At 42.9% G+C, this 13,260-nt stretch overlaps 1 protein-coding gene across 4 annotated transcripts; it reads right to left on the bottom strand.

Annotated features, from left to right (window-relative positions):
* Positions 1-317: 317 nt before the first annotated feature.
* On the bottom strand, positions 318-12,518 carry HUS1 (HUS1 checkpoint clamp component). Of its 4 annotated transcripts, none has more exons than XM_057431649.1 (9): positions 12,383-12,518; positions 11,842-11,969; positions 11,133-11,309; positions 10,509-10,616; positions 9,471-9,545; positions 8,532-8,631; positions 8,066-8,194; positions 7,465-7,563; positions 318-1,523 (listed from the first exon to the last, which is right to left on the bottom strand). In XM_057431649.1, the coding sequence occupies exons 1-8, from the start codon at positions 12,432-12,434 to the stop codon at positions 7,481-7,483; spliced, it is 852 nt and encodes a 283-aa protein (XP_057287632.1). In that variant the 5' UTR covers positions 12,435-12,518; the 3' UTR covers positions 318-1,523; positions 7,465-7,480. The 4 variants fall into 4 exon arrangements, with proteins under 4 accessions (XP_057287632.1, XP_057287633.1, XP_057287634.1 ...); XM_057431650.1 differs by having other exon boundaries at positions 318-1,338; XM_057431651.1 differs by lacking the exon at positions 318-1,523 and having other exon boundaries at positions 7,200-7,563; positions 11,133-11,285.
* Positions 12,519-13,260: the final 742 nt, after the last annotated feature.

Genomic DNA, 13,260 nt, shown 5'->3' with positions numbered 1-13,260 from the left:
GAAGATTAAAATGGGCTTCAAAGGGGGAGTAAATGGAACAACCAGTGATCACAACTACTGGGCAAAAATGAAAGGCAGGCAGCAGGAAGTTACAGGGACAGCCTTCACCAGCTGCAGAGGCTCCTGTAATACATGCACATTTGCAGTTTTGATCCCACATTTCCCCACAGTTGTCTGTTCAACCTCTACTAAGGTACTCAAGGCAACAAAGCACCTTGCGATCTTAACTGCTGAAGGCATTTACCTCCCAAAAGCTTCTGCCTGAGAGAAAATACTTAAATGTCAAATTGCCAACAAGCAGCACTAAAGCAAAGCACTGGAGGTAGAAGGAGCCTTTTTTTACTTTTTCAGGAATATTGTTTTTCCAGTTTGAAATTCTGAATTTCTTTTTCAGTTTGGAAAAGAAGTTGCTGTGAATACCTCCCCCCATAATACCCACTAAATAACCTGAGTCTGCTTCTCCCCTAGAATTTCTGAGTGTGCCCTTATTCAGTAATGAGGCTGAGCCTGTTTCCCTGCTTCTCAGAAGTACTGCAGAGCGCAATGTTCATCTGTTCATTACACATCTTGGAGAAGCTTACACTTCTGAACTGCTGGTTGCACGAGTAATAATGCCTTATTGTGGCGAGAGTTCACTGTAAATGTCTATTAAGCGAGACATCTATTTAAGGAGGACCAGAGTGCACGTCTCATGCCAGGGTGGGAGTTAAAATATAAAAGCTATTTGGCTACATTAATCTGGTTACAAGATCTATCAAGTCCTGATTTTGTCTCCATTTTGAAGAACCTTCATGACATGGCAGGCAAACATACCAGGTAAATGTAATGTGGCATCTGGTCTTCTGTCAAGGCAGGCAGGAGTGAGGGTTTTAGGCTTTGACATGTTGACCAGGCATGAAGAAAATGAGAAACTCTCTTGCTGCCCTGACTGAGTAACTTCGCCCATTCCTCATTTCAATTTATCAACACAGAGAGAAGAGAGAAGCAGAGACAGTTCTGCTGCAGCTTTCCTATTCTTCATTCCTCTCAGATGAGATCTTCCATGCTTGGTCCCTCACCTGCAGAAATACAGTAATTGCCATGTACCTCAGAAGACCTCTGCCCTAGTCCTCTAGACTTAAATAAGCTTCTTCCCCAGCAATGTCATTGCCTCCTGACCTACAACCTGGAAACTTACACCCCAATACCATCTGGTTATTGAGAACCCCTTTTGTCAGCACAGTAATGAAGGCCTCAGTACTGCCTGCTCTGCAGACATCCCTGGTTTGCCATATGCCAGGTTCAGGGGCTGCGAGATGAAACAGAGTTCTTCAGCATCTTAAGATAAGCTTGGAAGATCTGGCAAGACAAAGGACCAAACAAAGTCAAGGTCTCATCTCAAGTTGTGTTCTCTCCAAGTAGTTTATCCCAAGGGAAAGATGACTTATAGAGCTGTCCTGGCACCATGTCCTGTGCTTAGTCTTCTAGTTATCAGTAGCTCATTTTCATTATGTTTATTTTTTCCATGAAGTCATTGTCTGTATCTAAATAAAGTGGGTTTAGATTATATAAGGAAATTCCAATGTCTTCACTTCTCTCACACAAAGCTCAACATAACAATCCCATGTCTATTCCTGTAAACCTTAACAGAAGATACTGAAACATAATACCACACAAGATAATTCCTACTAATAAACCATGTCTCTGTCTATGGGATTACCTCTCAAGGCTCCAGTTTCTAAGTGTAACTGACTGTATTTAAGAACTTTCTGCTGAAGCAGCAGATAGTTAAGGAAATTCCTCTGTTTCACTACTTTAAAACTTAAAATATCTGTATTTCAGTTTTACACACACAAGTATTTTTGAACTAATTGTTCAGTACAGAGAAGGCTGAAAATCCAGATTTAGGCAGGACAATACAAAATGTCTGTAATACGAACAAGCACAGGTTCATCATCAACCAAACCAAAACCTGTAAGGTGCAGAGAATTCCACTTTAAGAACACAAACTGAGAAGTGTTCGTTAGCTCTCATTCAGGTCAGTGGACTTCCTAAGGATATGCTTGAAGTGGGATGGAAAAGAGAACACGTTGAAATCCTCAGGAAAAGCAACACCCTACAGACCCAAATGGCCCCCCTATATATTGTACAGATGTTTTGAGTTTGAGTACATAGCAGATCTCTAGGGAGGCAGATCCTCTATTTCAAGCCTACAGTGGTGGTGATCCCATGGAGCACCCTGTCTGCACGTGATGAGATTTTCATGCCACCCATGCAAGCAGGCAAACAGAAGCTCATTTGTCAATTAGTCTAGTTTGTATAAAAGAAAACTCCAGAATCATAAGGTCTCTGCAGCCTCCACTCTGTGAATACATTCACCTCCTGCAACCCACAGGCTAACACAAAATGAAGGAAACAAGGTTTTGTGGTCCTATCATTAAAATATTGGCAACTGTAGCCACAGATACCATACTTGAGGGAATTAATCACTCATTCCCCCCTCCAAGGGGCCTAGTCAAATAGCTACCATCAGTGTCATAGAAGCCAAGCCAAATCAAAACAAACCCCTGTGCCAGTGGCATGTCAGTGTTTGTATCCTCATCAGGAACGCCAGTGCCTTCTGGAAATACAAACGTCATGACTCGAATCTGTGATTTATTTTCAGCTTCCAGAAGAAACGTAACAACTGAGATCTATGCAGAAAGCTCCTGTGCCACCTCCCTGCTCCAAACCACTGAAAGCTTCACAAAGCCGTATCTTTCAGCTGGCATCAACTGGTGTAGCTACCGATTTCAAATGCACTAAGCTGATTTATGCCAGCTGTGAGGTGGCCCCTATAAATTAACAGATACCTATGAGCTGATCAGAAGTCTAATACCTGTGTACAGATTATGCCATACTATTTCACAATATTAGAGGTAATTCCTTGAGTTGCTAGTTTGCTTCTAAGTTCTTTGAGGAGTGATTAATTCACCCAAGTGACCATGGTAAGTAAAGTTTTCTAGCAGATAGCAACACTGACAGTTCCTTTGAGTAAAACAAAGGCTAAAGTTGTTCCCAGTTTTTGCTGCAAATTACACAAGTGCCAGCAAATGAGTGGACATCACTTAAAATGCTTGAAGATCTGAGAGTGATTTACCTTTTGCTTGTATTGCATAACAAATGTCTGTTTTCACTTTTGGAAAAGACTTCTGACATTTGACTGAGTACATTTAGGACCCCATAGTTCCCACTGCTGGAGGTCTCTGATTCTTGAATACCAGAATACATTACTTTGAGCTCCAGCTTGGCATCTTCCATAGGTAGATGACATTACAGTAACCCTGTAAGCTCAGAGAATATGGCCTTTAAATCTGGTAAGTGGAAGAAAAATCAACTAATCTGTCAATGCCTTGGTACAAAGAGTGGGGAAGTCCAGCATTGCTTTACTACAAGAAATTGTGCTTCAGATTGTCACCAACAGTACATCACAAAGTGAGATTAAGTAATTATGAACTGACTAGGACTTGAACACATGCCCTCTCACCTAAGGAAAGGATAACAAAACATCTATAGCACCAGCCCATGCACATGAATAAAGATATCCCTGAGTAAGTACCTATGAAGTGATTTAGCCTCTGTCAGAGAAGCCAAATGCCCAGGAAATCCTTCACGCATTTATTTGCCATATTGCACCCAGCTGTTAGTACAGATTCTTGTATTACAGATGAAGCACAGAGAGGCTTAAGTCCAGATTCTGTAAACTATTTAGTCACCTTATCTCAGTTCAGTTGCATCTCTCAGGGTCTGCCTACATGATTTCACTGGGTTATTCATCATGCTTGCTCTAGAAACAGTATTTCTGTCATAGCTGACAAAATCTAAACAATTCCAGTCTTACATTTAGTCACTGGCCACCTGCCCATCTGAGAAATGGCATTTATAGAAGACTATAACTAAAATCACACCTTCTTACAAATGTTAACTGAGGGCCACTGCTTGCTCCTAACTTCACTTTGCTTTGGAAAGCAGAGGAAAGCATTTTCCTACAGCTCTACAGCACCCTCTATTGTTTTCTTTTTCTAATCAAAATTTGCATTGCTGTGGCATTAACAAAAAAGAATACATGCAGTCTTTTTCTAAAGCAGCATAAAAATAAGGATCAGTAATATAGTACTGTGCAACCAGAAGGCAGGGAAAGCAAAAGGTTATAGGTAAGTTTCTATATCAGTTCACTGATCACACAAAAATGCTTCCTTGAAGGCAGAGATATTTTAGCTACTCACTTCAGCAAAGAGTTGAGCCTAACAATGCAGAAGCTTTGTCTAGTAAGACCTGAGTAGTGGCTACAGAATTTAACCTTATAAACGTAAACTGGAAACCATAATACACAACATTATACTAGGGCAACTATAAACAATGTGAAACAGGTCTGAAGGTTCATTAAGTGTTCTCAGATGATGAATTTGTAAGATGTGGTTTGGGTAGTTACACAAGGTGCCAAATGGATTCAGTCTGTCAGTTATTCAGCCACTACACGGCTACACATTATTATCACTTGTTATAAACTTCAAGTGGTGGTGGTGAACCAAAAAGCCTAACACACAAAACACACACTCAAAGCAAGATCTAACTTTGAGTTGGACAGAGTCCATTTGCATGTGAAGAAATACAATTGATCTGAAGATCTTCTACGAATTCTTTGTTCCCTGAAACTACTTGAGAACAATTTCCATGACTGCCTCTCGAAATGCCTGTTTCAGCTGAACTCACAAACTTGTTCTCTGAATTAACTCTTCTTGCCTCCTAAGTGATGAATATAACCCAGTACTGAAGTGGCATGTGTAAATTTGCACAGGTCAAATGCAGAGCTTCGTAAAGTTTCATAGAAGATACAGAAAGTCAAAAATCAAATCCAAGAGTCATGGAGGGCCTGAACTCTTTAACAACTGCTGTGGCTCAATACAAAGATATAAAAATTGTTCAGAGCCAGGCAGAGTTAAATGTGGCGGTGAATTTAGAAGCGAGTACATCTGAAAAACCAGGAGCAAGTCAAAAGCCATGTAACACATATCTAACTTCCTCCTGGGTTTTCTCAACAGGGCAGAAGACTTGCCAGGGACTTGCTTGTGTAAGGCTTATGCCAGAACAAGACAGACGGGATTGGATGTGAGGGATGGAGAGCATCTTCTGGTCCCTGGGACAGATGGTGGGTCAGGGCCAACATCTTGTCTAAATCCCCTATCTTATAGTTAGAATTCACCCTTCGACATTTCAAGTTTCTTTTCTTGTTATCTAGACCTGACAGAATCTTGGGTGTTCCAAATCAGAGGAAATCTGATTAAATGGAAGTACCGCTAAATGTCAGACCGCAGCAGATACTGCAGCACTGGAACTTAAAAGTCAGTTACACCAGAGTAAGATAACATGTGAAATGTCCAAACAAATAACCTGCTGTGTTAACCCCGTGATGCCAGAATGAAACAACCAGTAAAGAAAGTTATTTTTCATTACTAACTCAGCAGCTGGTGGTTGGTTCAGGGAATTCTATGCTCTCACCCCCTTCCAAGCTCCTCTAAGACATACTTTAAAAACAGGATGAAAGGAATACAAGATAGCAGAGATTGGTAGTATGTAAAAATGGGCAATTAACAATTACATGTAGATTCCTTGAAAACCAAAGCCCTAAGAAGGAAATCAATACGGTGTCTGACACAAAATGGGTAGGGATATCTTAGGCAATATATAATGAGTAGTGAAGGATTTTCACTAGCTTTCAGAAGATCAACAGATCAATATTACAAGCTTCTGTAAAAACCTGGCTTTGTGCTCCATAAGTAACTTTGTTTGCACTGCACCCAGAATAACTATTTCAATGAATGTTTCTGGAAAATACTGTGATTTAAATATACATCAATAGCAATTACACTGCCCTGAAATCAATCCAAAGAATTAAAGTCAACCCAGCAAATCTACTGGAAAAAAAGAAGCAAAACTATCACTTTCAGCAATATAAGCTGAATATAACTTCAGCATTTCTTCTATTTGCCTCCTGTTTGGAATGTTAACTTCCTGTGTGATGCTTTACAGTGTCCAAGTGACTTTTTATTTTACTTACAAGCCAGCACTTCCATGCAAAATTGATGAAGAGGACTGGAGAGCTAGAATGCTATAAAAGAACTGAGTGATCAGAAGGACCAGAATTACATGCATGGATAACATGTGAACAGAACAACAGAAAAATGCAGCACTGTTCCCTTAGGAAGCGGAACCAAAATACACCAGTTCAATATAAGAACTTGTCAGTTTAAAATGACTTACAAAGCAAAAGCTCTCAGCTGCATAGGTATTCATGTAACAGGTGTTGGATTAAAGTTAAGGCACAAACTTCCAGTAAACATATAAAAAGTACACACACAACCTCGTGCGCTACGTACTTATGTTCAGGAGCAACTACTCCAAAAGTACGTATCAGCAAGAGGTCAGAAAAATCACCTTCAGCAACAGAGTAAATAGTCTTGTACTGTATCCTGCTCAGCAAAATTAAGGTAGCACAGGCATACAAGTGGCTTCAATAAATAACAATCCAGGAACAAGGCTGTGCCCTGGCCCACTTACAAAATAGTTTCAAGGAGTACAGGATACCACAACCCAAGCTGAAACAGCATCTGTGCGCCCATGGACGGGGTGGATAGGGGTCCCTGGTGAGGCTGCTTAGGGCCTCCAAGACCCCATACTGCTCTCAGGACTCTTCACAGTTGGATTCACAGATGCCAGCACATTTAGAACTCAGTATTATTTTCCACCTGATCAGCATGTACACATCAACAGGACTGCAGGGCTGAGCTGCATCCTTGTGTGTTAGGTGGGAAGGGTAAGAAAGCCCTGGGGCTGGAGAGATTTCACCTCTGTTGGTGTGTTTAGTGTCCTCCCCTCCAGAACATCAAATGGATCTGTTACTGCATACTCCTGACCTGTACCAGCATTACTGCCCCTTGTGGTGTTTGGGATTCTGGGGGGTTTTGGGTTGTTTTTGTTGGGTTTTTTTTTTGTTTTTTAATAAAAGATAAATGTTCTCACAATTATAACTTTTATATTATAAGGAGATACCAATCTGTCACTGTCCTGCTCCACAGAAATATGACAGTTTAACTTGGAGCTGTATTGCCCAATACTGGATACACTCAGCAGCAGCTCCAGAGGCTAAGTCTACCTTCATGCTTGTGAAAGTATCCCCCTACATCTCAAAGCATCCCAGAAGCACATGCAACTTTCAGCTTTGCTGCCCATAACGCTCAGATATGACAGCTCCCCAACACTGTATCTTTCATAGCAAGTAACTCTTCACAGAAATGGCCTTCTGGATGAGATGTTTTGAATAATTTCATAAATAAGGAAATTATGTCCATCTAATGGCTGTATCTAACAGCATATCACATGAGAGTACTCCAGCAGCTCATGAAAGTTTTCAGACTTGAAGGAAAAGGCCTCAGGTTGGAAAATTACCGAGATTCCAAACTATTCAGGTAAGTGCTGGAATGAAATACTGAAGCGAAACATCCTCATGAAGCAAGATGAAGTGGACAATTCTTTTACTTACAATATCTGTAAAGAGAAAAAGCCACCACAAATCCAGTTTAAAGCAGGAAAAATATGTTATGTCTTCTACACAATGCCATCATCAGAATATAATGCTTTACCACTTCTGATAGCAGGATGACAAGACATATCATCCTGTAATATTTAAGTCCTCAAGGGTCTACAAAGCATTACTAAAGAGTCTATGAAAGTTGATACCAAAAAGGAAATACGTAATGTATAGGCCTATAATGCTACACCCATGACTTACATCTTCCTCAGGAAGTTCTCAGTATCTGCATTAAAGCATAACTCACAGATGTTCTCAGGAAAAGCATGCAAAGTTATCAAAATCAAATGCAAAACCTTGCTAGAAACTGGGGGCTTTAAGAAACATTAGAAGTCCTCAGGTATAGTACAACCAGTCAAGTTTCAAACAGACAAAACAGAAGATCTGCTGTTCTGCTGAGACAAATACAGCAAACACCTGTCCTTTACTGGAGTTACCAAGCAGAGCTGCTGAACTTACTGCACAATGCTTTTGTGGGGTTGACCTGCTGTCCAGCAAGCAGCTGCTGCAGCTTCCTGATGTCTATGCGAGCCTCAGCCATGCTTTCTGGATCTCTGTCTTGAGAACTTTGACATCCATCCTCTAATGCTAAAAGCATAAGAACACAACACTTGGTCATAACATCAGGAGTTGCAAAACATACAGGAACACACCTGATAATAACTGAACAGCTGGTACCCAAAGGGGCTGTTTTCAGAAACAGCAGTACAAGGAAGAGAAAGCCCAGTTTTCCTACAAAGTTGTCAAGGATACCGGAATTCCCTCACTAACATGAACTAGCCATTAGCCACATTTTAAGGTTTCATTTGAAAAAAAGCTCAATGTATTTGATGCTATTTTGTAAGGACTATCAGAAGGTAAGTACCATTATCAGCATCACACTGAAATCAGACAGCCACAAGAGGCAACAAAACTGGAAACTTACCCCAGGAAGGATTTCCCAAGTCTTTAAAATGTGTTGTTACACAAACTAAGTCAGTTTCTACTTTCAAGTTCATTTCTCCACTCAAGTTTGCTTCAATCATCTGCAATACAATCAATCTCAGTTTTAGGCAAGCCTCTTTCACACTGAAGAATTACAGAAGAATAAAGTGCAGCTTTGTTCAAGTACAAGCTGCCAGACACATTTCAGTGCCTTCACAGCTCAACTGTACTTTCTGAAGATGAACATTGGAAAGTTCAGGTACAAAAAGCATTTCTCATCACTCCTGTGAGATGAATCCTAGATCAACCTCCCTGAAATTATGAAAAGAAAGAAATGCCACTGCTCTCCAGTACCTCTAGAACAAGCAGTGGTTTTGGGAAGCTGATGTGTTGATGTGTTTAGAAATAAGAGACAGAAGCTAGAGAAATGCAAGGTTTCCTGCATTTGCACCAGCACTCCATAAAGCCAGGGTGGACTGGAAAGCCACCATATCAGAGTTTGGAGTACAGGCTGACAACCAGGAGCGCTCCATAGCATTTCCTTTAAATCCTACCTCAAGTCTACCTTAATTCCAGCCACAAGACTCACTTAATGGGCATTTCTTTCATGAAATCACTTCAGAAGTCTCTAGGTGGCTTCCTCAACAACCACAATTTCCTACTAGCTATGAAGAGTGGCTTGTAGCAACACAATTCTTTCAAGGATTCAGTTTAAAGAGGGAAAGCTTCCAGGAAGCCCAGGACAAGCTCTTCAGTGCTAATCCTAAAACAAATCCCATGATTCTCTTCAACCCCTACAGAGTCTTCAGATGCCTTTAGTGCAATGTCTTATCCCAAAATAAGATGTAACATGGGGGACCAGTTTGGGCAACAGGGAAACATGCTATGTCCAGGAAAAAATAAGGTCTGTAGGACATACATCTCAACTGCTTTAACTTACAACGTAATTGCTGAGATTCCTCATTCTCTCCACAACACTCTTCATTATTTTCAGCACTGGTAGGTAAATACTGACCTAAAAAGATGTAAGAACTGCATTGGCTCAAGTATTTCATGTGTAACTGGGATGTGATGCATTTATTTCTCCCTTCAATCCTATCTTATTTTGGGATCTGTTGTCTACTGAGTGCGGGAAGCACAATATTTAACTGAAATCAGCAAAGGTCTCAGGAACAGAGGAACTCTTTCCCATTATACCAACAGGCCACTGCTCTGGCAATCGCTTCAGACATACAATCCCATCTGTGTTCAAAATAAATGAGAAATGGGTTTTTGCAGATCAGATTCTCACTTGAACCCACATCTGTGTTACTGAGCAGTGAAATAGTTACTATAGCCAAAAGGGGAAGAACACAATCCCCATGGTACTGTAATCATTTCTGGAACTGCATCAGCGGAAAGCTGAAATAACAGAACAAAACACATCAAGTTTCTACTAAATCTTACGTCTTCAGAATTTAAATACTCTCAACTATAGAAGTAACACATTCATAATCTCAAACAGGAGCACATCTACACAAAGTCCTTTCCTTGAAAGTATGCTAAAAGTCAAAAAGGATATTAAAAGATATGTAAAAATCAGGAGGAAACACATATAGATCTAACTCTGCCAGGTAGGCCATGAATTTCAGAAAGAACAGATTATTTAGGCCACCTGGTACCTAAACAGCCAAAATGGTCAAAACCTGTGTGCTTTGGAAGTGCTCCTACCTAAAGCAATGCAAGTCCTCTGCTCCTCCCTTCCTTCACCCCGAGTATCACAGCAATGACTGGTAATGATCTGCTCTGTTTCTACAGGTTCTGGAGACTCCCTTGTCAAGATGGAACCCATGTCCCATCACTCTCCAAACCTCTAGCTTCCAGCCTTCACTCTTTCCTTTCACCTTCTCTCCAAACCTCACTGGTAGTATAGACCACAGCAAAAGCATTCCACTTGCAACCTCCCCTTTCCATAGGGAATATAAAACAAGATGCTTACATCAAAGTCTGGCACACTGGGCTCTCTGAAGTCATTCCATAATCTTCTGGGAATAACCCCCACAGGAATGTCATGTGTCACAATCCTACTGCTGCTTGATAAGGATGGCTTGAGAGAAGAGAGAGGATGCTCTTGCAGTTAAAAACAAGACTGGAATTCTAAATTCAAACTTTTCAGAGCCACTCTGGGAAATACTATAACTGAGTGCAAAAGACATTCAGTTCCAGTTTTCCATAGGTTCCTATCAGTCTGCTATTAAGGACAATCAAAAGCAAAGCAGAGCCAAAAACTACACCGAAACCTCCTTCACCTAATGGCTTCAGTGAGAAAGCAATAATCCACACATTTAGAGAATGAAGGAATGGGGGAAAGTAGGCATTGGAAAAAGGTGTTTAAAGCACATATCTTTCATTCTTCTACCACCTCTTCCTTGCCTTTTGGACAACACAAACCTGGCTCCGTGTGCTACCACTCATGATGGCAGGAAAGGGTAATGGAAAATGGCGTTTTTCTTCCTTTATTTTTTCTAGAATTACACAAAAGCTTCTATTTGATCTTAGGAAAAGCACTTAATTTCTAAAAGCTTTTTCTTAGTAATGAAGATAAAAGCATGGTTGCACTTACCAGCTCTACAGCGACTCTGAGACAGGGACAGTGTTTGTTAGTCAACTTCATCTTCACTGCCTTAGCATTGTGGGCAGTTTTCAATGCTCTTGACAGGTTCTCAGGCATCAGCTCTAAATAGATCTCATTGTGCTCTGCAGCCACTCCTTCCATCTGAAATTCATCGAAGAAATTCCCCTACAGGTTTTTAAGTTGGGAAATAAAACACAGCAAATGAAAATATGACAGAGGGGTAAGTTTTAGCTATCAGAACTCAAGTTTAGTATGGCGTGTGTACAACAGGAAGCTCTCCTGTGCCTGGCATCACCTGCAAGAGTCAAGACAGGCTGCACAGGCACAAAAGCCCCTTCCTTCAGGCTAAATGTATTAGTTTCAGATCCTCCCTTAACAACTACCAGCCCTCAAAACCAGGGGCATAAGAGGTGAGTTACAGTCTCCTGTTGCCAGCTTTGGCCCTTGTGGGCCAGCCCACACCAAAGCTTTACATGAAGTGACAACCAAAGGGGATGTCCAGCCAGAAACATGAGGTCTGTGTAACCAAAAGGCAGTCCTGCAAGGCAGAATGCCTTCAGTGAACAAGGCCACGCAGGACTGAGGCCTGGCACATCTCAGGTGAGGGCTGCACATACAATAAACCACCGTGTACACCAGACACGACTGCCCGCTCTGGTCTTCAATGCCGTGTGACTGTTGAGCGTCCCGGGCTTACCTGGTTCAGCTCACACCACATACCAACACCTCCATTGGCTACTTTATCAGAGAGGATGAAGTACAGCTTGCTGACAGTCAGGCGCAGGGTGCAGGTCTTGGCTAACTTGGCGATTGTGTTAATTACACCTGGCGGAGGAAGGGGAATGTTACAGCGGGAACCGCTCCCCACTCATCCCAGGGAGAGCTCGGTCTCCACAAACGCAGCTGCGGAAGCTCTTAAAATACTTCAGGGCGAAGAGAACCTGCGGCTGCCTCATGGCAGTGCTCAAGGCCAGGCTGGAACAACCTGCTCTAGTGGAAGGTGTCCCTGCCCACGGCAGGGGGTTGGAACTGGATGAGCTTTAAGGTCCTTTCCAACCCAAACCAGCCTGGGACTCCATGAAAAGCGCCCCACGCTGCCTCCCCCTCACAGCCGGTGAAGGTGTCTGGGCCTCACGGCGCGGGCCGGGGCTACCCCGCGTACCGCCCTTCCCTTTCCTTGGAACAGAAGGGCCCGCCCGCCCGCCCGCCCTGCCGTCCCCCTGCCCGGGCACACTCACGGCTGAAGTGGTTGAGGCAGGCGAGATCCACGATCTTAGCACGGAAGCGCATGGCGGCTCACAGCCCTCCGCGCAGCACCGCCCGCCGCCGGCGCACGGCCGAGGGCGGAGTCTGTCAGGAAAAGGGCGGGCAGGGCCAGGCCCAGCCCCGCAGCCCGGCGGGGTAACGGGTCCAGAAGGGAGCGTTGGGCAGGGGAGAAGCAGCAAACGGGTGAGAAAGGAGGGAGAACAGAGCTCTGGAACACGCGTTTCCTCTTCCCCATCCCCAGCCGAGCCACCCAGAGCAATCAAAACACCTGAAGTGCGTTGAGAAAGGACCTGCCCTGCAGGCAGGCTGCCTTTGCCCTGTGCTGTTTCAGTGCCTGGTGCGCAGGGCTCTATGCGGAGACAGGGATCGCCTACAAAGGAAAACGTTGCTTTACCTGTCCTCTCCATGTGCTGGGTAACTTTCCGACAAGAGACTTGGTCCCTTGCCTCTGTGGTGCTCTTAAGGACTGCAAGGAGCTAAATACTTTTGTCCTTTTGGGTTCCTCAGCGTGCTTTTGTCACACTGCCTTGCCTTTGATGTTTAAACACTCTAGGGATGCTGCTCACAGTCATTACGAAGGAAATTAAAGAACAAAAGAAACAACAGTGTGTCTACATACCACCACACAGAGGGATACGGGCTGGAGAGGTTATTCTCTTGCTGCGCTGCTCCCAGGCCCTAGGCACATCCCAGACATCAGCTGCAGACTGGCATAGAGAAACCACTCCAGTGTCATGGGCAGTTCATTCAGTGAAATGAGCTCACAGGTACCTTCCTCCTGCCCCTAAAACAGTATGTTTATAATCCAGAAACAGGAGTTCGTTCTGGGCAGTTTAAAAAGGCCAACGGG

This window comes from Pezoporus wallicus, unplaced genomic scaffold (assembly GCF_028554395.1).
Source record: "Pezoporus wallicus isolate ANWC-B61680 ecotype Strahan unplaced genomic scaffold, APGP_CSIRO_Pwel_v1 scaffold_11491, whole genome shotgun sequence".
NCBI classification, from domain to species: domain Eukaryota; kingdom Metazoa; phylum Chordata; class Aves; order Psittaciformes; family Psittacidae; genus Pezoporus; species Pezoporus wallicus.
This window is presented reverse-complemented; position numbering and strand designations above follow the sequence as displayed.